This window comes from Trichomycterus rosablanca, chromosome 15 (assembly GCF_030014385.1).
Source record: "Trichomycterus rosablanca isolate fTriRos1 chromosome 15, fTriRos1.hap1, whole genome shotgun sequence".
NCBI classification, from domain to species: Eukaryota; Metazoa; Chordata; class Actinopteri; order Siluriformes; family Trichomycteridae; genus Trichomycterus; species Trichomycterus rosablanca.
The window spans coordinates 6,202,534-6,226,881 of NC_086002.1; the positions used below are offsets into that span (position 1 = coordinate 6,202,534).

At 38.3% G+C, this 24,348-nt stretch overlaps 4 protein-coding genes across 4 annotated transcripts; 1 reads left to right on the forward strand and 3 right to left on the reverse strand.

Moving 5' to 3' along the window:
* Positions 1–1,377: 1,377 nt before the first annotated feature.
* On the reverse strand, positions 1,378–6,097 carry rab9a (RAB9A, member RAS oncogene family). The gene is made up of 2 exons (XM_063010561.1): positions 6,027–6,097; positions 1,378–4,253 (listed from the first exon to the last, which is right to left on the reverse strand). The coding sequence occupies exon 2, from the start codon at positions 4,229–4,231 to the stop codon at positions 3,623–3,625; it is 609 nt and encodes a 202-aa protein (XP_062866631.1). The 5' UTR covers positions 4,232–4,253; positions 6,027–6,097; the 3' UTR covers positions 1,378–3,622.
* Positions 6,098–8,455: 2,358 nt separating this feature from the next.
* Positions 8,456–11,128, reverse strand: LOC134329408 (transcription elongation factor A N-terminal and central domain-containing protein). The gene is made up of 3 exons (XM_063010663.1): positions 11,066–11,128; positions 10,312–10,588; positions 8,456–9,979 (listed from the first exon to the last, which is right to left on the reverse strand). Exon 3 carries the CDS (start codon positions 9,975–9,977, stop codon positions 8,889–8,891), a length of 1,089 nt encoding a protein of 362 aa, XP_062866733.1. The 5' UTR covers positions 9,978–9,979; positions 10,312–10,588; positions 11,066–11,128; the 3' UTR covers positions 8,456–8,888.
* Positions 10,492–13,067, forward strand: LOC134329550 (uncharacterized). Its single transcript, XM_063010835.1, has 4 exons — positions 10,492–10,639; positions 11,283–11,503; positions 11,609–11,705; positions 11,964–13,067. The coding sequence occupies exons 1-4, from the start codon at positions 10,492–10,494 to the stop codon at positions 12,905–12,907; spliced, it is 1,410 nt and encodes a 469-aa protein (XP_062866905.1). The 3' UTR covers positions 12,908–13,067.
* Positions 13,068–13,346: 279 nt separating this feature from the next.
* On the reverse strand, positions 13,347–16,885 carry LOC134329186 (uncharacterized). Its single transcript, XM_063010373.1, has 2 exons — positions 16,336–16,885; positions 13,347–16,134 (listed from the first exon to the last, which is right to left on the reverse strand). The coding sequence occupies exons 1-2, from the start codon at positions 16,784–16,786 to the stop codon at positions 15,107–15,109; spliced, it is 1,479 nt and encodes a 492-aa protein (XP_062866443.1). The 5' UTR covers positions 16,787–16,885; the 3' UTR covers positions 13,347–15,106.
* Between the last annotated feature and the right edge of the window lie 7,463 nt (positions 16,886–24,348).

Genomic DNA, 24,348 nt, shown 5'->3' on the forward strand with positions numbered 1-24,348 from the left:
ACTACATTACCCACAATGCCATCCAATTACACTGATAAATGCAACTGGATTTACTAATTGTAGCCATACCTTCTACTTAAACTCAGCTGTGTCTTGTTGCACTGCTTTCCTGACTTCTTGATGTCTTTCACTTCTGTGTAGAATTTCTTGCCTGTAAAATGCTGCACGCTGCTGCAAACGGTGAGTTCTCAGGTATTACCAGCAAAATCTGATCCAAGAGATTGTGAGAAATGTGAGATTATTGTATGCCAATGTAACTGAGAGACTAATGACCCTGTGACAAAACAACAGTAAACAACCATATAGCACAAATATGTTCATTTAGACATGTTGATTAGGTTCTGTTATAACTAGGATAGACCTCTTTATTTTCCTGGTCCAGTGGCAGCTCAGTGGTTAAGGTTTAAGCTCCATCTGCCAGATTGTCACAGCTGGATCGTAAAAACTTACAATTGCAAATTGGTTTGGATTAAGACATTAACAAATTATATTTGAAGAATTTATCAAAAAACTTAAAATAGTTTTGGATTCTGGGTTTTTTATTAGCAATTTTAAATTAACCATTTTAAATCTCAGCTTTGTTACTAGCAGGCCGGGCACCTATACGGACAATGATTGGCTCGTTCATGGTTGGGATTGCCTGATGGCTGCAAAATTGTTTGTTTGTTTATTAGGATTTTAACGTCATGTTTTACACTTTGGTTACATTCATGACAGGAACGGTAGTTACTCATTACACAAGATTCATCAGTTCTCCAGGTTATATCGAACACAGTCATGGACAATTTAGTATCTTCAATTCACTTCACTTGCATGTTTTTGGACTGTGGGAGGAAACTGGAAAACCCACGCAGACACAGGGAGAACATGCAAACTCCACACAGAAAGGACCCGGACCGCCACACCTGGGGATCAAACCCAGGACCTTCTTGCTGTGAGGTGACAGTGCTACCCACTTAGCCACCGTGCCACCCTGGCTGCAAAATAAAATAAGTATAATGGAAATCGGTGCGTGACTCTTTGGTGTGATACGGATCTAAATATGAACCTGCCTTGTGCAACTGAATAAGACGCTCTTGGCTTCTGCGCATGTGCCTCCTCGGTCAGGAGTGTAGGTCAGGAGCAGTAAAAGGAAGCAGACTGAGACTGGGTTATTGGATATATCTAGATTGGGAGGAAAGCTGGGGAAAAAGTGTAATAAAATAAAACCCTAACATACTAAACAACATACATTAATCATCTTATTGGGTAAAAAGAACAGGAGCCGGAAACTGGAAAACTTAAAAAATAAACAAAATACTGTTAATAGTAAAATAAAGGTAAAATTTAGCTATAAAACACAATTTTAAATAAATTCAAAACTATTAACAATGCGTTTTATTTTTATAATGAATATCAAGTCATTTAGCAACACACAACATTAAAAACAGTGATACAGAAAGATACAGAAAACAATGTAAAAGTTAGGAAACGTGTTTTATATTATACATGGTCATGATCATTTTAGTGTAAAGATTGACATGTAATTTCTTTTGTAGTTTTGATTTTACACAGTTGGGCATCTATTAGTTTGTTATTTAGGGTCAGAGCATATTTATGCAGCATGGCTAGCCACACTTAAGGGTAATGCTAACAACAATGCACACAAGCAGAGTTCTAGTCTGTCACTAGTGTTAGCGATGCCCAACGAATTATTTGTCCATCAGAAAAGAAAAGGCACTATTAAGCAAAAATTGTCAGTCATAATGTTTAGTACACATGATTAAATCGTTTTTTATTATTAATGAAGTGTTACACATAAATCAATCCTTATTTCTCAGTCTTAATAATCAACAGTGATCTTTATAATTCTGCATTAGAAATCTTTCCGCCTATTTATTACATGGCTGTACTTGTATACCATAGGTGTGCATCTCATCAAACACTGTCCAAAACCAATATTCCTCTGCCCACCAGTGTTGATTTCACTTGAACACAATTTCAACTAGAATTTCAACCTTTTTGAATATTTAACTGTAGCAATTAATTAATGTTTGCAGAATTGAACAAATAACAAAAATCTCATTTTAAACATCGTCATCACAACTGAGTTTCCTCAAACAAATTATGTTTACTAGCCAGAAAGAAACCTTTAAAGCAGACCTTTCTATGAATTTTAACTCTTTGAAGCTACACCTGCTTGCACATCAGCATCACCTGCTATGCAGATGCTGTATTAGTCTATGAATGCATCATTAATGTAGTTTATTTTGAATGGGTAGTAGTCAGTCAAGACCCACAAAGAGTGCCTTTGTGAACTCTTTATCCAAACACAATATATTTTGGTTATAAGTTAAATCCAAGACTTAAATCCAAGGCTTTTTAATAACCTAATCTCTATCCATCACATCTGTAGTCTATGGTTGCTTACCAGGAAGAAATTGTACTGAAATAAAACCACAAAAAATGAAATAGCAGTTACTGTGGCAGCAATTATTCATTCATTCATTTTCATCAACCCCTTTATGCTGGTCAGGGTAGCAGGTCCGGTTCCACCAAGGCAGGAATACCCAGAACAGGGTGTCAATCCATTGCAGGTTACTCAGCTGCCACTCATTCACAGCGACCAGTAGCAGTTTTGTTTTTCACTGTCAGGTTGATCCTCTGTATTGCAACCCAGTGGATTAGACATAGAAAGCACCAACTGTAATTTATACACGAAAAAAAGTGACATTGTTGGAATGAGGTTGACTGGATGGTGCAAATGGATTTAATCGTTGTGTTTAAGTACTGATGTTTTTCTACTCAGATTTACTAGCGAGAGAACTGTCAGTGGAAGGTGTTTTTCTAGGCCTGGACTTCTAGATTACTCTAGATTGGTTTTGTTTCTCAGATTGAATTAGTTTATCAGGGAAATATTTCAAACACATTTTTCCACGTCTCCTCTGTGTTAAAGCACGTGAGTTTGGTTGGTAATTAAATTTCCTCGGGAGAAGCAACTTTCTGTGTGTGCGATCATGCACGCTCCACACGTAACATATACAGAGAAATGCTCTTTAAATAAACTTTATTCTGCTTCTTTTGTAAAATTCTGCTTCTCTAAATGTAAAGAGAGTATGTAGGCGGTTTTACCACACAAACAGGTCATTTGCACCGTCATTTATTTTCTTAGAGACGTAGAAGGAAAAAACACAGAAGCACCTGTGAAAGCCGTAATTTCCCTGGGTCCCCCGATAAACTAATCCAATCCGACTAGGGTCAACAAACATGAAATGCAAACTTCTGGTGTGACCATGGGTTTTGACAGCCATTGTTAAGAGTCCACTTTAAATGTAAATATAATTGTACAGTATTTATAATCTACAGATGTAGTAGATAATAATCAGGTGGGGAACAAGCTAAATTTCTTTAAACACTATGATGATTTTCCACCAGTTCATACATGAAGACTTGAGTCACAGTTTTATGATAAGCAAAAACTGGTGAAAGTAATCTTGGCTTATTTTAAAATATATTATTAATGGCTGAACTTCTTCATGCACTATGAAGCCTTTTGTGAAACAGGATATACTAGTGAACAAGTGAAGTCCAATAAGTCTTTGAACTCCATTAGTCAGCATTAAAATATCCATTGACTGACTTGTTACAAACAGCAGCGACTGCCCGACTTCGGCTTCCTGCGTAAATCCACAACGTCCGAGGGCATCGTGTGCTCCTGCCGATCCTCCAGTGCCAACACGCGTCTAGCCGCCTCTTCAAAAGCCTCAGTAACGTTCGTGGCATCCTTGGCGCTTGTTTCGAAGTACGAGTGGCCACCATTATCGCGGCACCAAGCTTGTGCCTCTTCAGAGGTCACCTGCCGCTCCGTGACATCAACTTTATTGCCAAGCACGATGAAAGGAAAGGTTTCTGGCTCTTTTACATCAGCATAGTAGGTAAACTCCTTCCTCCAGTGGCTGAGGTTGTGGAAACTCTGCGCATCATCCACACCGAACGTGAGCAAGCAGCAGTCAGAGCCGCGGTAGAACGGTGTACGCAGGCTCCGGAAACGCTCCTGACCAGCCGTGTCCCAAATCTGCAGCGTCACGCGCCGCCCATCTACCTCAAGCTCCTTGTTGAGAAATTCGACACCAATGGTGTGGAAGAGGTGCGCATCGAACTTGTCTGACACGTAGCGGTTCATTAGAGACGACTTGCCCACACCGCCATCCCCCAGCAGGATCACCTTCAGCAGAGAGGATTTGGTGGCCATGGCGAATAAATTAACACACAACCTAAGACAGAAAAACATGTTAGGGATGACCTCATGGTTGGAGAGCACAGGCCAGTTTTGAGGTTTTCGAGTCTCTGAACTATTTGCACGGTGGCTAAGTGGGTAGCACTGTCACCTCACAGCAAGAAGGTCCTGGGTTCGATCCCCAGGTGGGGCGGTCCGGGTCCTTTCTGTGTGGAGTTTGCATGTTCTGTGGGTTTACTCCGGGTGCTCCGGTTTCCTCCCACAGTCCAAAGACGTGCAAGTGAGGTGAATTGGAGATACTAAATTGCTCATGACTGTGTTAGATATAACCTTGTGAACTAATGAACCTTGTGTAATGAATGATTACTGTTCCTGTCATGAATGTAACCAAAAGTGTAAAAACATGATGTTAAAATCCTAATAAACAAACTAAACTATTTGAGAGGTGGGCAAGAAAAGAAAAAAGCACTAAACCTTATTGAAACCAGGTTCTACAGTAAGATTAGACCAACACAGAGCATTCTAATCTAAACCTAACACACACTTATGGACTCTGAAGTACCAGGGGATTTTAAATGAAATCTGCCTTGACCAAGAAGCTAGAATGGGTTTGTGGTTGGGATCTTCCCACAGTTGTAAAGAAATCTTCCCACAGGGATCTTCCCACAATGGTGTAAAACGTTTATAGAAATCCATATAAAGTCCCGTCGGATAATATTTTAAACATTAATAGACATGTTTGTCACTCCAAGATGTCATTGGATACAGTGTGAAAGCCAAAATACAGTAATCTTATGTGTACATCAATTACATTAACCTGATGTTAATATTTTTTCAGCTTTTTACTTTAAACAGTTTAAAATAAATGGGGTCCAACAACAAACCCTTAACTTCCATTATCCACATGTGGCAATATCCAACGTGTTGCATCTGAAGGCTTGCACTTAAATGAGTGAAGAGTCCAACAGTCTACAATATTTTTAATGCTGGATTGCAATGAATTGTGGATAATCCTCATCTACAGTCCATAATATAATCAAAAGATTCATAGGCTCTACAAAAACCTCTTTGAAACCAATATTGAATATTAAACCCTTGATCCCAAAGACAGAATACTGGGGAAACATAAAGCAGTGATTTTTCTGTATGTTGGTGAACATTTTGTTGCTGCATCTACAAATGCAGGTTCAGGTTCTCCTATACAAAATGGAAACCAACATCATCCAGAAATGCCAAATAACCAACTGTTACCAATGCAAAATTTAAGAAGCTACAGTGTCGGTCATGGTATAAGAGTTTGTTAGTGCAAATGGGAAACTTGCACATTTTTTGAGACACCATTAATGCTGAGGGTTACATACTATCCTGTGCAAAAATGAGCAAAACATGAAATTGCACTAATAATCTTTACTGTCTGGTACAATGTAATATCTGTTTGTCATGGAAGAAAACACTGCATATCTGATCTAGCTACAATTCAGCTAGCTAGCAACTGACAGCCGGTACAATCCACTAAGATCTCAATTCTACATTAAAGCTAGAGCAACAGTTGTATTTAAATAACCACTATTTAAACAACTGAAGACGATATTAATGCAGTAAATGTGTAACACTAGTAGCAAGTTAGCTAAATGAAACTGGATAGCATATAAGCAAACTATGATTTGAACAAGCTTCCTGGATTGTTTAACATTCCCGCTAGCTAAAGGCTGATTAATCAATTTATTTAACTTGACAGCTTTTCTATATTTAATAACACACACGTCTTAGCTGAAATGCACTCATTTTCTCCAAACTGTATCTGCATTACCTTTATGATTTAGCGACGAGTGTAGCACAGTTGTGTATGAGACGCCATTACAACTGTCTAGTCGGGATTATTCCGAGTCATGGCGCCCTCAGGCCCCTTTCATTCTCATATGACCAACAGTAGGGCTGGGATTCGAGTCGATAGAGTCGGTTCAGTAGAGTCGATTCACTTAATTGAAATGTTCTTAAACAAGAGTCGACTCCTAAGCTTTAAAGTCAATTTCACACTGTAAAACTAACGTTAAAAATGCCACTCGAGACCTTATTATCGACAGAATAAAGTTGATAACATTAAATATATGTTTCTTGACCCGTCATCAACTTTACACTTTACTTAGTTACAGATTGTTGGTAGTTTATATCAAGACAATCCTACATTTGAGGAACAACTTGGGCAAACTTACATTTGAAAAACGTCCTTGTTGTTTAAACTACGAATCTTGATAGTGCAGTTTGCATTTAATTCGTGCTGCATTGTTTCATTTAGCAAAATCTCTCCTGACATGTATTTTTTTCATTGTTTGGTTTCGAGACACTCATACTGTATCAAGTCGACTCATCGATTCTAAACACCTTGATTCCGAATTTATCAGAATAGCCCTCACCATTTCTGAAATTAGACAGCCGTAAAACACACATATTTTATCGGGATTAAGGAACGCTGAAGTATTTATTGCTAGGACAATAAGACAGAGTGTAACACAGCGTATTAAATACAATGTCAGCATTTCGATCGACTCGATTGAATCATGAACCAGAGTCGAGTCTAAGCATCGAACTCAACAGCCCCTGCACAGCCCCTTTCGTTAAGAATTGGTAGCTGTAGAACATTTAATCTGTTAAAGTCAGTAAACAGAAAGATCACACAGTTTAAAACAGTGAGTCAACTGACGTGGTGAAGCAATCAACCTTAATCAATCAAACTTGAATGCTTAACAAATATGCAGCGGTTTGTCAATCAAGTCTTATTGACATAATATGGTGACACCCCTGCATGAGTAAAGAAAATGCCGTGTTTAATCAGTTTGACCCACAATGTCTAGTCTAAACTTACTGGAACAACTAATGTCCAATATAAAGGACAAATTTACTCAACATATCTATCTTTAAACCAAATAATAAAAAAAGAAACTCTCATGCAATCTGCCCCTGGTTTTATTATTAAACTGCCATGATCAATAATAGTAGTGATCCTGTTGATGCATTACAGCTCCAAGGACCTGGATTTCACACCTCTGTTTACTGTTTGTGTTAAATTGGCATGTTCTTCCTGCATCGACATAGAAAGTCTGGTTTTCTATACCTTAAAATATGCCAGTAGTTGGATTTTCCAAACTTGCAACTATTGGGATGCAAAAACAAAATATAGAAGGAAAAAACAAAAGTCTGCATTGTGCCGTTAATAACATGCAGCACTAAATATGCTTTATATTACAATTTTCTTCTCGTCAGAAACCTATAATTGTTACACCAGGGCCTCACAAGTGAAGTAAGTTTTACATTAATAATACGTTTTTATATTCATGTCCTTCATTTAAATGGATGAATGGTCTAATCAATTACCATTCTAAATAAAACAAACTTTGCTAATACAGTACTTCCCCATTTCTTGAAAGAGATTCATGATCTGAGATATACTGTAACTGCAGAGAAACTGGAACTTGCTGTTCAGTGATGCTTAAAGTTTCCTGAAATAAAGCATGATGCCAAATAAGCCACAGACTGCAGATCACCAAGTCACATGCTCCGTGCATGCCGCACACTTCATGTCACATGTCTTTAAGGCCAAACAGTTTAGACCAGATCATTCAGCATCTCTGCACCAAATCTATTTTTGTGATTATAATCTGAGCCTTAGAATACAGCACTACACACACATAGCACCTTGTACACTTTTTAAAAAATGCATTTTATGTTTGTTTGCAGTTGTTGCTGCTTAGGATGGCACAACTAGTTAAGACTAGTGTGGCAGTATATTTTTCATGCGATAGATATGGGTTTTGCAAAACCCTTTCCGTAATAAATGAAAAATGTTGTTTCCTCTTGTTGTATATTGACTGTGTGAGAATCTATCTGTGTAAGAATCAGAAACCATCTAGTGTGAGAAATATGAGAAAAGAGGAAATTGTGGGGGAGGTACACTGTATTTTGTGCAGTTAACCCAGAAACATTCTATTGACTATAATTAACTATTAATACTTTCAATTAAGGATGAGCGTAGCACATTTTATCCTAATGTCTATTTACAGGAGCTTGAATTTGCAGTAATTAAATCACAGTTACAAACACAGCTGGACAAGTAAGTTATATTGGTTGACAGCTAATTAACAATATAAAAAAAACACTTTTACATGTAAGCAAAATAACTAACAGAAGTGCTAAAGAGGACAAATAGTGTGTGCCCAAAGTTGAGATTAATTTATACTTAAGGAAACTGAAAATATATTTATTGTTGAAAGAGGAACAGTCTTTAAAGTCACAGCAGTGCATGCCAAACATTCACATACATACTCAGCAAAGAGAGACAGTAATCTAAGCTCACCGACAGGGGTAGGCAGCATGTTACAAGATAGTTGCTAAATGCCCCAAAAGTAGCCCACATTTGTTTGTGATTTTTTTTAGCTGACTAATTTGACACATTAAATTGACAAAGAATTTTTAAATGTTAGTGTTACAAGAAAATGTATTGTATTATAACAGTCTGTATTATAACAAAAATGGCAATATTAAAACACACACAGAACTATACATAATAAATAACTATACATTACTGAATTTCTGCTGCCCACTAAACTGGCTCTTGGGCACTGTTTACCCTGCTGACAAAAAAGCTGAGAACCAATGCCCTAAACTCTAGACTTAATCAAAGGCACACCCAGCGATTATGATACCACTGAGCCCCACATGTGGTACAAGTCATAAATGTCAAGGCGTCCTCATCTGCACTGTCCCTCTTGACCCAGGAAGGGAGGAAAAGTGTGCCACGGGAAACTTGTGTCATCCTGCAGTCTGTACCCTCGCAGCGTTGGCATCGCACTTTCGTTGTGGGGGTCCCTTCCAGTTCATGCGGCATTTGGTGCTCACCAATACTTGCTTCCGTGTAGTCCTGCCTGAGCCGGCGTAGCTCCTCGCCAGCCATCTCCTCAGCACTCATGCGGACAAACGCATCCGAAGCCAGAGTGCCGGTCAGAAGTCCATGGCGCAGATGAGGGCTCTTTTTGTTCTTCAAGTTGGCAATTTTGCTTCTTATGCAGGACTTGTATTTAAGTAAATTGCTGCCATGGATTGTGTAAATGTGTGTTTCTATGGTCTGAGCCAGGCTGTGAAGCAAGTCTGTCTGCTCAGGGTCTGATTTTTGATCTGGGTTTATGGCCTGGAGAAGTAGCTCCACACACTTGGCTCTCAAAGTGGTGGAGTTTGTAAAACTGCCAGTTTGAGGTGAAAGTGTCAAGGTGGTTGGAGACTCTCCTGAAGGAACTGTCTCAAGATCCTTGGGTTTTGGCAAACTAGTTTCCACTGTTGATATAGTGGCATCTTTAGAAGAATGGTCTCCTGTTTCCTGATCCTGATGTATGATATTGTGCTCGACTTTGTGGCTCGTAACTGTTTCACTGTCTCTCTCATTTTGATCAAGGTGCTTTGTGGTACCAGAAATTAATTCACCCTTTTCAGTTGGAGTTAATTTGTTATTTCTGTGTTCGTAAGGTGAACCGTATAGGCGCTTCCATTTTGAAAGCAGACCCTTGGCACTTTTGCGAACTTTAGTTACTGGACATGTCTTTAAAAGCTGATAAACACGAATGGCAACGTCTGTGGTTTGTAGCTGGACTAATGATACGTGAGCATTGTGAAGATCTGTTAAAATACATAAAATGTCTTCGTAATTTCCAACCTCGTGTAGTTTTTCTATTTGTATCACCAACTGTAACATTTCCTTTGTTTCCATTGTCATCTCTAAGAAATGAGAAACCTGGTTATTTGTTAAGAAGAGCAAGGCAACGACTGTAAACATCTAGCTGGCTCAATCACAAATTAATCAATACCAGAAAAGAAGTGCACTAGCTAGAGTTACTGCATTATACCATACTAGGGTGCCTATGTAGGATGTATAAAGCCGTTTGGGATTAAACCAGAGCGCGCGCTGTTTAGGCTAGGCCTAGTAAACAGGCCACAGATAGTCAGTTTCCACCACATCGCTATATTTTATTACTTTTATGTCCTAATATAAACCGTTCATACACATTATAAAATACGATATATATAAATATTTATTTAAGAATACTTACCGATTTTTCAAACCTAAATCGCCATATTTGTTACGCAACACGGACAGACGTCCACTTTGACCGCTAGAGGGCGGATGGTTCCAGTGTCACATACTACAATACTACTGAATTCGCCCTTTTCACAGAGCCCGATGACGTATTTCCGGTTTCATTTAGCAGGGTAAACAAAGCGCCGCTGTAATGGAGTCCACTGCGTCTCTGCATAATCTCCCACGGATTTCTTTTGCCGACATCGCCCGGATCATTGATGAGGTGTCGGTTGCAAAACGACTGAAAGCTGAGAAGGGTTACAAACTCTTTCACGAGGGGTATCTCTTCAATTACGAGGGTAAGTCATTAATTTTATACAGCTTAGCAGTTAGCAAGTCAGATAGGATGGATAGTCATGATAGTCAGAAGGAATAACTAGATGTTTAACATTTTTCTCCTATTTAAACAGTTACTATACTGCTAAAGATTTAATGTGCTTATTTTAGGATGTGAGTTGGATAGAATAAAGAACTGTGTTTCCCCCTTTATATACAGTTTCAAACACAGTCCGTGAGGAAGTGACAGTCAGGGCTAGGTGTTCTCGATCGATGAGGAAAAATGAGGAGCCCCACAGAGTGCAGGTGTTTTAGATAGGAAGGTTCATCAATAGGGAGACAAATTATTGTTAACATACATTGTTATCTTACACCTATTTATTTAAACAGTTCAATTAAGCCTAAGCTGACTTTATGCTGTTTATGTTAGATAATCAACATTACATTACCTTATGGTGAAGTAAATCTACTAGAGTTAATTTGTCGTCCTGTTCCTAATATTAAAGTTCTGCAGGGTCGTTTGGAGTTTCAGTATGTTTCCTCGTCTTTCAGTTTTTTTCAACTAGACAGTCACCTAACAAGTTACAAATAAAATAACAATGGATGGCTGAAATATTGCTATTTATGTTTGCAATTAGAAATTCTTTATTTTCTCATTACTAACAGTATGTCTGTGCTTTGGAATACAGATAACCTTTCATGCCACCCAGGTTCCTGCAGAGGTACAGATGACATCATGCACCTGTGTTGCAGGGAAGGCTCTTTGCAATCACCTTATTGCATTGCTTTATCAAAGTGCCCATTATAGCACCATGGGCTTTAAAACAGTTCCTCTTCCTGTAGCCTGCACCAGCACCTTGCAAACTTGGCACAGGCCAAGAACTCAGGTAAAACACAAGAAGGGCATCATCATAATTTTTTTTGCATTACTATATATTCAGTACAATCCTCATAACTAGTATATAACATTATTTCCAAATTATCATCTCCAGGGAATACAGCCAGAATCAACAGGTGACATGGAAGTTCGGAAGCCGAAGTCCACCAGCAGAACAGGTGTGAAGTCAACACTTTATCAAGCATATCCAGGTGAGCTGATAAGTATTTTCCAAAGACTTCTGTATGGTCAAGATTTTGTGCTAGATCTTATGCAAATGAAAAACGTGTTAAATGCAATGTTCTGATATCACACTGTAAAACAAATAGTGGTGATTTAAGAACTAACATCATATAATATATGAAGGTATATACTAAGATGGTGTATATAATGTAAAGAAAAAACAAGAAAAAAAGAGCAATAGGTCATAATACCTTAAGGCAACTTAACTCCTGTCTTTTTTTGCAAAGGTCCCTTTCCTGACCCTCATGTTTTGGAACTCGCAGAGAAGCTTAGAAACATGCGCCCACAACCTGGAATATGCAAGTCACTTCTAAATCGTGATGAAGAGCTGCTTATGGTTGATTCCAGATTTGGTTCTGTGCCATATGGCTCAGTTTTGTCCTATCAGTGCCCACCTGAAAGTAACAGCGAATTAATCAAACACCCACATGCCCCAGAATATCCTAAACTGCCCATTGATAATTACAGATTTCAATCTCAATTTGACTTTACACCCAACTACAAACAGAAATGTCACCTGGAAAGCTTGCAAGTGACTGCCTCACAAACAGCCATAATTGAAGAAAATACAAGGAAGCAGTCTACCTCACAGCTTTGGTTCCAAGTGCGCCGGCCCCGTGTCACAGCAAGCAGATTTCGTGAGGTGTGCCACGTCTGCGGAAAATCTTCTACTCAAGCCCTGGCAACAAGAATCCTTAAAGGTACACCCCAAACCAGGGACATGAGAAGAGGACAGGAACTGGAGTCTGAGGTGTTAAAACAGTACTCTGAATCATGCAATGTCTCAGTACTGCCATGTGGAGTCATCATCCATCCAGATGCTCCACACCTAGGAGCAAGCCCAGATGCAAGGGTTTATGACCCTACAGCATCACCACCATTTGGACTGGCAGAGGTGAAGTGCTGCAACGTGGCATCAGTCCTGGAGGTTAAACACCTTAAAGTAGTTGGTGGTGAAGCTACACTGAAAGCCACTCACAAATACTACTGGCAGGTACAGGGGCAGCTTGCCATTACTGGTCTCGAATGGTGTGACATCATCACAGATACCCACTCTGATGTCACCATTCAGAGGATCTGGTGGGACCAAGGACTAATAGAATCCATGAGAGAGAAGCTGGATGCATTTTATCATCATGTATACATGGATGTCTACCTAAGCTTGAAATAGAAAAGACAGATTGAATATTTATAGACAGTAAATTAAGATTTGTATAAATAGTTCTCGATTCTGTTTGTTGTTGCTGTATTATATTGTTTTGTTTGTTTAAATATTGAATTCTCTTATTTCTGTTTGAATTTTGCCTTAAAAAATGTACGTACATAAACCAGCACTGAGAATATATTCAGACATTTGTTTGCTGTCGTAATTTGTTTTTGTTAGTTAAGTGCACATCAAGAAACATTTTACCCTTAAATGCACTTCAAAAATAAACATGTTCACTGAGACAATATTAATATTGTGTTCTAAAGAATGCATTAGTTTTGATAACCGTAACTGAATTGACAAACAAACAAAAGGCAGAGTAAAAGTAGGTTAAAATGTATTTGATTTATTATATTAGTAAATATTTATAAAAATTACTTAAATTCATTAAAATGATCATCTTAATTCATGAAACATTTTTCCATATCCAGTGTTGTTTCAACAGAAGCAACATCAACATACAAAAACATCCTCTAGACCAGGGGTGTCGAACTCATTTTTACCGAGGGCCACATCAGCATTATTGTGGCCCTCAAAGGGCCGATTGTAACGTATCCTGCTGTGATTGCAGTCTGTTGTTTGTCTTGGAGGCTAAATTCTGCATTTATATTGTCCTACTTTACCACAGACACAGCCTCATAACACAAGAGATGCACCGGTTTCTCTTCCTGAAGCACAAACTTGTTTTCACTTTCATTAAATTTCCTCCTTATGTTTAATTTTCTTAATTATCTTCTTGTACATTTTAGGATCATGTGTAAATATGTGTAACATCATCTACTGGCGGGATGTGTCACTTTGCAGGTCACAAAATCAGCCTGCATTTTGAAAGATGCAGTTTATTTAGGATTTTACAGCGTATTTTTAAGACAATCATTCTGCCCTCACTAATAGTTTATCCCCCTTTCTCAGCCAGACAGACAGACAGACAGAAAGATCTCTTCAGAATACAGTCGGTTTATTTGCTCGCCAGCTGTGTGATACACTGTGTGCATCAAAATGAAGTAAAAATACAAACAATAAAAACTATAAAGAACCTAATACAGTAAAAGCACACAGCTGTAGTCAAGTGTTACATCTGGTACAATATGAGATTTAACCAAACGTAAAATAACGCTAACGAGTTAGCATTTAATGTAAAGATACTAATTGCTATAGTAACAGTAACAATTGTATTTAATTATGGTAAATTTGTAACTAAAGCGCTGTGATATACTCACTAAACATTTACTAACAACCGAGAATATAAACGCCACTACTTACAGACGATGCTTTGGTATTATACTGCAAGATAATTATCTGTATTTATTTATTATTGTTTACGTTATTGACTACGCTACTTCGCGTTCTTTTGCAGTAAAAGTCACATGGCTACTCAGCGAGGTCAAAGTTAGTTGCCATGACTACGATGTCGCCAGTTGTACTTAAAGGCGCAGGACTCCCATTAAATTATAAGCGCGTCTCTGTAACGACTCGAACCAAAACAACAATCGTACAGTCGTTTAAGCTCTCGCGGGCCACATAAAATGACGTGGCGGGCCGGATCTGGCCAGCGGGCCGTGAGTTTGACACCCCTGCTCTAGACAATAACCGTAACACCTGAACAACTAAAGAGAAACCATATTTGCTTGAGGGAGAGTGGTTGAGAAAAGTGATGAAAAGGTTTAAGCATGTAAGCAGAGTTTTGTACAAAGTAAATTAGAAAAAATACATGAATCTGAACTGAAATATTCTAGAACCTGAAAATGGCCGTTATTGCACTTGCAGTGAGGAAAATAAGTATTTGATACACTGCCGATTTTGCAAGTTTTCCCACCTACAAAGAATGGAGAGGCCTGTAATTGTATCGTAGGTACACTTCAACTGTGAAGTGAGACAGAGTTCAAACAGGTGCAATAAATACAGGTAATGAGTGCAGAATAGGAGGAGCTTCTTAAAGAAAAACTAACAGGTCTGTGAGAGCCAGAATTCTTGCTGGTTGGTAGGTGATCAAATACTTATTTCATGCAATAAAATGCAAATTAATTATTTAAAAATCACACAATGTGATTATCTGGATTTTTTTAGATTCTGTCTCTCACAGTTGAAGTGTATCATCGGCATCAAGTATCAAATACTTATTTTCCTAACTGTATATGTTACCATTACTAAAACTATGCACGTTCAAACAGGTTTATCCTCCTTGATGTCCAGGGGACCCTGATAGTTCGACATCAAGCAACAGATGGTCCAAAGTTGATTGACCGAGCCCGTGAGGGAAAGTGGAACAACCCCGTCCCAGATGTGGTACTCCTTCACTCTGCGGATTGCCCTTTCCACCAGCACTCTTAGACGTGCTATTGCTTGTGTCTTCTCAGCATCTTCTTTGGTGAACTGAGCAGACTTCTTGAAGGGGGGGATGATCAGGGTTGCACCTACTTCTGCCAACATCCTTTCAATCTGAAAGCCCTTATCAGCCATCACTCCATCTCCTGGTTGCAGTAGCCTGGCGAAGTTAGACCTCCGAGTTATTTCCTGATCTGAGATGGAGCCTGTGTAAAGCTTGGAAACAAATGTGATGACACCACAGGGAGCAACACCAACCAGTGCTTTGAAAGTTGTGTGATTTTTGTAATTTGAGAAACTTTCAGACTGTAGGGTGAGTGATGTTGCTGTCTCACAGCGGACCTCTGTACAGTCAATCAGCACACGGACCTCTGGGCAGTACTGGCGGAATTTTTCAGACATGGTAGCTTGCACTTGCTGTCGAGTCATCCATGAAGGTTGAGAACCCAAAACCAGGTATAAGTAACTGGTCCATGTTATGATGATGCGACTAACAGTGGACAAACTGACCTTAAAAATTGACGCCAAAGCTTGTTCCTTGAGTCCAGCAGCAATGCGGCAAAGAAAAAGGAAACATTCATCGATGAGGGGCAGTTTGCGATGAGGACTGGGTGTTCCATAAGCCTCCCTCTGTGCCTTGGTCCAGTAAATGATCCTAGAAGCTGATGGTGCAACAGACTCCCAGAACAACATGAAGACTTTCTCAGAGGGGAATCTTGTGAAGAAGCGGAATTCTTCATCAGTTGAGCAGAAATTATTCAGCTTAGGTTGGTCTGTCAGAAGCCTAATCTGCTTTATTTCATTCTCCAGCTCCATCACCTTGTGCTCCAGCTCCTTTATCCTCGCAGATGCAGCATCCACTGCACCTGTGACAAAAGACATTACGATATTCTTTTACATTAAATATCTAAAATGAAGTCAAATGATGTGCTGGACATTCATTCAGGCTATATTATAGACTCTTAAGACTGTTGTTCAGGTAAGTATTGTATCTTTACACTGTTATTCAGATAAATATAGTATCTTTAGACTGTTATATTGGTATATTTAGTTGTAATGTGACTCACCAGGAGATGGTGGATGGCAGTAATCGTGCTCCATAACATAAGCCATGGGCTCATTTAGCATCGCTCCCGGTTCCTGCTCGTCTCTCTCTCCCGTTGCGGCTTCAATGTTAAAACCGAGGCGAGTACTTGCCCTCTTGTATGGTGCCTGACGATCCTTCCGACTCCCAAAATCATTCCAGGCAAATCGCGATGGAACCGATCCCTTCCTAAGTCTAACTCTGCTCCCTCCCTCTTTCACATACACCTCCTCAGGCTTGAAGTGCAGGCTACACACATACGTACTGCCACGCAGAATAGTAAATTTGGCACCTTCTTCTCTCCTAATTGCAGTAATCCATTTAAGGCGTAAATGTACATTTTTGGGGAAGTCGTGAAAACTTAAATGTGGATGTTTTCTTTTATTCTTAGAGCAAAAAGGTACGCTACAGTAGCACTTGCTATGCTGCTCCATTTTACCGGTACGGCTAAGCTGCACTGTTTACCCTGCTATTTTTTACTTCCGCATTCCAAACCCGGAAATGTGAAAAGGGCCTATAAAGTAGTATGGATAAATATCCGTATACACATTCATATAGTCCATACTACTACACTCAGTAGTATTAAACAAGCACTGTTAAACAGTAGTTTCAGATTATATACGTTTAATTTACCTAAATTTAACAAAACTAAAGAAAAAAACCAGTAAGATTTTCTCCATAATTAAAGGCAAACTTCTTTTTAAAACCTATTTGCTATAGTGCCAAAATTACTGCAAAAAATGGGTATTAAAGGTTATGAGAAAATATGCATAGTCCGTTTTCATAAAAGTTGGGACGTTTTGTAAGATACACTAAAACTAAAATCTGTTATTTGTACATTCTTAATTGTATACTCATCAAATTTAGAAGGTGATGCCTGCAACACCTCTTTAAAAAGTTAGGACAGAGCAATGTTTAACACTGGGAACTGACTATACTAACTGTTAAAGGAGAATCGGACAGTGGTCACAACCGACTGCTGAGCACTTGTGATGTGTCATTCATTTACAATAGGAGACAGATCTGGACTGTTGTGTCTATGAAGTCATACTATTGTATGAGGCCTGGCATTGTCTTGCTAAAATTACCACAGAGCATGAAAAAGACACTGTTGTTACGATAGCATGTGTCACCCTAAAAACCAGTAAAATCATGATACCCTCAACTGACCTTTCCATCAGTTGACCAAAAAACAAAACTCTTTATGGTGCAAAAGCTTTTATTTCATCCCATATAAAAGGCTCTTGTATAGAAAGTAGACAGCAGGCTGAGATAAATAAACATTTATAACCAGCAAAACCTTAGGGACAAGGTGTGGAGGTGCAGTGGGATTTTCAGTCAATATTAAGAAAATTCCTACAGGGTTCAAGGCTGGCAGGGGATTCAAGGCTGGCAGGGGATTTGGTAATATCCTGTAACCCACAGTGCACATTTTTATGTGCAGACAGACAGTTCTCTTGGGGTGTTTGTAAGTTAAGTTATTTGAAATCTTTCAAATACATTTGCGTGGCTACACAAACATTACAAATACCTATGCCCAGATACACACACACATTTACAAATACACATGCTAGGCATCCACGCATTTCACAGACATAGGTTGAGAAATGCTTACACATACACAAACCCCACAGCAAACTTGATGCAGACGCATAAGAATCTTTGTAGACTAACTCACACAAAGTAAAACAATAATAATAACAAATCACAAACATGGTAGACATAAACTTAATTGTTAAAGAATAAAACACTGTGTCTTGACCCTAAAGTTGTACTGTATTATTTAATAGCCAATGGTGTTGGGTCACATTCGGCATAGCTTTGTGTATTTTAACACCATTGGCCATCAAAAATGGAAGCACCAGCCTAAGGCAAGACTATTTCATCACTGTCTCTTGGATTGCTGTTTGCATCCATCAAATTAATTTTTGCTGTATGACCATTAGTGCAATATATGCTCTCACACAAGTTTTTTTGAATGCCAGTTTTCTTTTTTACAAGTTACAAACTTTAAGCAGCTTTAACAGCTTTGTGTGTGATTGTGTAATTTATTAGAGCTATTATAAGTATTTAGACTTGTGTATTTATCATGGTGTATTGTGTATTACTCATTCACTATGTAAATGTTGAAAATGTTATTTAATAAACACATTTTGCATGTATCCAGTAAAATAATACTGTAGGAACACAAACTGTTCTATAAAGTGAATTCAGGTGGGGTCACTGTAAACCTTTGAACTGTATTAATATATCAAGCCTTTATGAATTTAGCACCTGATTTTATTATCAGCTTTAAACTTTAGTCCATGAGATAAAGACACCACGCAGACCTCCTGGCTCTTTCTAACTAATAAGTCTGATATAACTTAACCAAGTAGGGTTAAGTTTTCTAGGGTTACACTTTCATCATTCCACGAGAGGGCAATCAAAGCTCAGTTTCTTTCCTCCATGCTTTAAGGACGCAAGCAGCAAACTCATTTCCTGCTTGGCTGTGCTGATTAGACCCTGTTTTAACAGTTTAATTCTTCTGTCTTTATTTCTTGTGGTCTTCTGATACCAGTAATTTTGAGAAATGTCTCAAATTCTAGAACATGTAGTATTATTGGCTTTTAAACTATGCATAGTATTTTAATGCACTGCAAACATGTCAACTTGAATTGACCTGTAAAAATACATAGTAAAACCACTTACTTGTGTTCCACCTTGATCACTTTTGATAAGTATGTACATTCATAAATACATTATTAAAGTGCCTGGAAGTGATCTGATTGTTAGGGATCTGCCTCTTCATGGTTGTTTCCAGCACTGCAGCTCACTTACTCTGTAGCTAATGCACAATATGAGATTCACTTGCTCACTAAGTAGACATAAGGCCTTATCTACAGGGAATGAACTTAAACAAACACAACAGGACAACCAACAGGTTTATTAATCACAAAACTATATTTGATTAGATCCAGATTTTGTTTGCATAGAAAGATACACCTTAACCTAGTTATCTAACTTGGCGGCTCTTACTTGAGACCCAGGTAGGGTTGCTGGTATTTTTAACAAAAACATTATATTAATGTACCAGGCAGATTCATTTAACTTAATGCATTAAAAAAAAAAGCTAGGTGTTTACTTGTATATTTACTGGTTTCGGCACATGTTTTTAAGGGTTAAGTAGAATTGGTTTTGCTGAATTTAAATTTACCAATACTGACAATCCAAGATCACATTGCTATTCAAGCTGGTTGTTTCACTGAAATTCAAAGTGCTCACTGCACACAAAGACGTACTTTGTTTCTGTAAATTGATTAATAGGTTTTTTTTTTATCAGTGCTGGAACTTGGCTTTTTTGCCACTTTTATTTGTTACTTTGTAATGTTCTGTCCCAAATGACAAGGTACAGAAAGATGTCTTTTGTCATAGACTAATCTCTGCCCATATTCAAATACTCACGTAAGTACCCCTTACTATTGTAAAAGCATCATCACAACTGATGTCAGGTCAGTAAAACTCAGAGAAAGGCTTTACATAATATGAGCTGCTTTATGTGATGGCATGTCAACATAATGCCTGATTGTTCAGACTCTGTTGTGGTTTTCTAGCGTGCCTTTTTCATCACACATTATCGCTGTTTAGCGTGGACAGGCGATGAAGAAGTGACTTGTTTGCTGTCCCAGCTTGAGTGTGCCGTATTTTCAGTACCCATATCTATTTCCTCCATTCACTTCACTTTAGTTTGACAAAATGGGATGCTTAAATGTCAGCAAAATAAAATGCTGCAGGGGATGCGATGGTGCCGTATTAAGCAAACGATTTGTCTCCAGATGGATTGTCTATTGTATTTAATAACTTAAGTAATGAGAAACCTCCAGGCATGTTTGGTATTAATTAAGATATAATTAAGTTTCTGCTTTGCACTATTGACAAGCATGAAAACTGAATTATGCTCATTAATATGATCTTAATGTTAAGTGCACTGTTTGCTGACTTGCACTAATTGAAAGCCATATGATCCCATCATTAATGTACTTGTATTATTTCTTCATTTGATACAAACACTAGTTTGTGCTGAGGTAGTGAGGTTGCTGGTTACATTTTGCAAGTGCAAACCTGATGTAAGCTGAGAGACAAAGAATGAAACAGGGTCAAACTTGTCCCACAAACCAAAGTGCAAAAAATAGGTGTGATAAAGTATAACAAACGGAGACATGACACTTTAGTACAAGCAGGACAGGAGCCAAAAAACAAAGGCCTTGTGTGGGTCTGACCTTGAGTTTGGAGAGAGCGACAGATCAAGACAGCCAGAAAGAAAAACAGAAACAAGAAACTATGGGTAATCTAATATGGGTTTTTATAGTTTTTAGCTTATTTTTGTACCATCCTTTTTTGTTTTTCTCACTCTTTATTCTCTGTACTGCTCATAATTAAGGTTAGGAATTACACAAAACCATAAACGCTGGCTTCACAATTATGGTCCACTTTGTTTTGACTAAGTCTTGTTTGGGTTTTAGACTGATAAGAGCCAAGACTAATGTGACTAATAAATATTTCCTAATATCATGTTTACCAATATTATCATCTGTAGCTTTTAGAGATTGTTATGCTATTAAGTCTGCAAGAGCAACTATCAATAGCATCAACAGAAAGCATTTGTTTTTATGTGCCTATTGTTACTGCACTTTGTTTTACTCTTTCTTTTCCTTTAAATTATTCATTGCTTTTATTCATTTGTTTATTTTTGGCGCAGCGGGTAGCACTGTGGCCTCACAGCAGGAAGGGCCTTAGTTTGGTTTGCTGGGTCCTTTCTGTGTGGCGCTTCCACGTTCTCTCTTTGTCCGCATGGGTTTCCTCCAGGTGCTCCGGTTTCCTCCCAAAGACATGCAGTCAGGCCAAGAGGAGCTACTAAAAATACCCCAAATATGAGTGTGTGTATGTGTGTGTGTGCTCTTTGATGGACTGGCAACCTGTGCGGGGTGTTTCCTTCCTTTCGCCAAATAAATCAGACCGACCACAACCCTGACCAGGATAAAGCGGTGGTAAAACAGACAATGAATGTATGAAGATTTTATAGAAGTTGGGACAGGGTCAATATAAGACTCAGGGGTTTGTAAAATGCTCACCTGTTTTGAAACCTTCACAGGTAGCAAAAAAGTGGTATCAGATGATTGGGTATTAAAGGAGCGTCAGTGAAAACTATATAACATTACAACATCATTTTAATTGTTCTAACCAGCATGTAGCTGCATTGTGAACATATGAAAACATCTATTTAAATAGGCTATACATATGTATTTGTATAATAATTTACTAATTCGTAATTAGGATATTTCATTCGCGTTTAGAAACCAGAATGACCAGAATGACCTCATGTCAGTAATATTTTTATACATGCAAGCACTGCATTTATTGTCTGAAGCGTATTCTATATTTATGACATAATGCAGAGACATCAGCTGTGTGATGTCAGGAAGTCTATATTGTACAAACCACCCAGACAAAGTCAACCTAGAAGCATAATAGATGTACTAACAGTCTCTCTTAGACTTAATCTCACGCAACAGACAGTTATAAGCATGCAGTCGGCAAAGGAGGGGACAAAAGGAGGAACTGTCTGGAACGGTGTTTGGTAGCCATTAATTACAGCACGACGGCGTGAACAGGTGCACAAGCTCAGATAAGAAGTAATGAACTGCTTTGCAATGAGCATTTGGTTGTGTGAGAGTATTTGTTAAACATCAGTGCAATTATTTAAAGGAAAAATCATGAGAAATTTGCATTTAATGAAGTGTAACTACTGGCATGTTTGACTATACTTAAAAATTAATTACTGTCAAAATTAAAAAAGCATCCTATGTAGTGTCCTCTTTACATTTTTTTAATATCCTTGGACCAAGAAAGCAAGGATTCAGTGCAGGTCTCGATGAAGCTTCTTGATTGTCTGATTTGCCATGTCCTCCCCCTCCTCCTTCAGATTTCGCAACAGTCTGCACATTCCTTTTCTTCATCTCTCCTTTTTTTAGTGTAATCTCTCCCCCTTTTTGTCTTTCTAGCCCCTCCTTCTGTCACATAGGCAAGCAGGAACACACACTGCTGCATTTATGTACATTATCTGAGGCTGGGGGAGAAAGGGAGCGCAAACGAGAGGAGAAAATGGGCGGAGAAAAGAAAAAGAATGACTAAGGAATGAGGAAGGTTTGAAGCAGCAAGCCTTAAAGAAATAGTTCAGTGTTTTTAATCTAATGTTTGTAAAACTTTATTATAGTTCCACTAATAAGTATTATAACTTTTAGACTGAATCTTTGCAACACTTTACAACAGTAGCTGGCTGTCCTGTAATTAAATCAAGCTTCAGCTAGTTCAAAATGGGTAATTGTGTACATAACAAGAATCAGCCCAATCATACATATTTACATAAGACTTGCTGGCTGTTACATTTTGCATTGATTACAGTTGTAATGGTAACTCAGTGGTCAAGGTACTGGATTAGTACTCAGAAGGTGTAAACCCCACCACTGCCCTTAACCCTCAATTGCTCGAATTGTGTTCAGCCGCAATTTTAGGTTCTTTGTATAAAAGCATCTGCTAAATGCTATACAATTTAAATGTATAATTATGTAATTCTGCTATTTAACCAAAATACAGATTTATCAAATGCAGTATGTTCATGTAAAATTTACATTTTACATTTACGGCATACAGTACAGTACTGTGACAGTATACAGTCTAAGCAAATAAAGTTTAAGAGCCATGCTCAAAAGCCCAACAGTGGCAACCTGGCAGTGTTGGGGTTTGAACCAGCAACCTTTTGATTACAGGTCAAGTACCTTAATCGATATGTTACTGCTGCCTCTGCTACAACTATCACTAGGTATGTACTGCATACTAATGAGAGTTATCATGTATGTATTAGAATTATGATGAAATATAAAGGAATCTGGGGTCACCAGATGGTCTAGCTGTCTAATATGTGTTCTTACTGCTGCTGAAACTAGTCTGTGTCAGATGTGGATTCACCTTTTTCCACATCATCAGTGACACCTGCTTTCAAGTCGAGGTGCTGGCACAAATGGTGGAAGAATAAGGACAAAACAGGGTAGTCCTTCGTAAATGCAGAGACTCTTTGTAGGAAGCCACTGCTGGCTGAAGGGCAAAGTACCCCGGAGTAGGCATGTTGGTCAATGTGGGCAGTGTGCATTTACCAGAGGTTTTTAAAAACTGTCAGTAAACCTTCAAAAGACTGCTATTATAATGAGTTAATAGCAATTAAACCTTTTTTATTTTTTTTCTTAGTACAAGGAATGTTTTTATCAGGTCAAATTGTTGTTTTTTTGGTAATCATTAATGGCAAAGGCTGTTGTCAACAGATACCAAGTATACTCAGTATTAAACCATTTATATGAATGATAAAATACTACTAAGAAAAGTGACGTTTACTACTTTAGACTGTATTATAAGACTGGCGATCAACCCTATGAAGCAGATGCAAAAAAAAACACACACAAAATGTGCTCAATGTCTTGAAACTCTTTGACAAAAGGCTCACAGCGAGTAGTGAAGGCCTTTTGTCTCGAGAGGCACGGGATCACATTCTCAACCGAGAACGTGCAACGAGTGCTAATATGATACACAACAATAGTAAAATGGGTGTGTGGGTGAAACAATCAGCATTATATGTCTCTATCCAGTCCTACAAAGCCATACTAAGCATTCAAATAACATAAAAAGATCAGACTAAGGATTAAACAAAAAGCAGCCCGGATGAAAGATATGAAACTGAACTGTATTGTTGTGATGCTCGATTAGTTGTGGTTATCTGTGCAAACATGTATTTGACCCTGAGGTTGTATGTAAAAGCTCACACCCATACAGTTACACCAGCCGAGGGTGCTGAATGTGATTCCACAGTACAATGATGTGCCCAGTGATGAATTTCAAAAACACATTTGACAACATGCAAAAGCTGTTTTAGCTTGATAAGGTTTAAAAAAAAAAAAGCATATTGAAT

Excerpts from the sequence above, each read along its gene's own strand:
- LOC134329408 (XM_063010663.1), bottom strand. The coding sequence starts at position 9,977 with ATGACAATGGAAACAAAGGAAATGTTACAGTTGGTGATACAAATAGAA.
- LOC134329550 (XM_063010835.1), top strand. The coding sequence starts at position 10,492 with ATGGAGTCCACTGCGTCTCTGCATAATCTCCCACGGATTTCTTTTGCC. Across the intron at positions 10,640-11,282 it reads GTATCTCTTCAATTACGAGG|TATGTCTGTGCTTTGGAATA; the intron begins GTAAGTCATTAA and ends CATTACTAACAG. Across the intron at positions 11,504-11,608 it reads GGCACAGGCCAAGAACTCAG|GGAATACAGCCAGAATCAAC; the intron begins GTAAAACACAAG and ends TATCATCTCCAG.
- LOC134329186 (XM_063010373.1), bottom strand. The coding sequence starts at position 16,786 with ATGGAGCAGCATAGCAAGTGCTACTGTAGCGTACCTTTTTGCTCTAAG. Across the intron at positions 16,135-16,335 it reads CTGCCATCCACCATCTCCTG|GTGCAGTGGATGCTGCATCT; the intron begins GTGAGTCACATT and ends CTTTTGTCACAG.
- rab9a (XM_063010561.1), bottom strand. The coding sequence starts at position 4,231 with ATGGCCACCAAATCCTCTCTGCTGAAGGTGATCCTGCTGGGGGATGGC.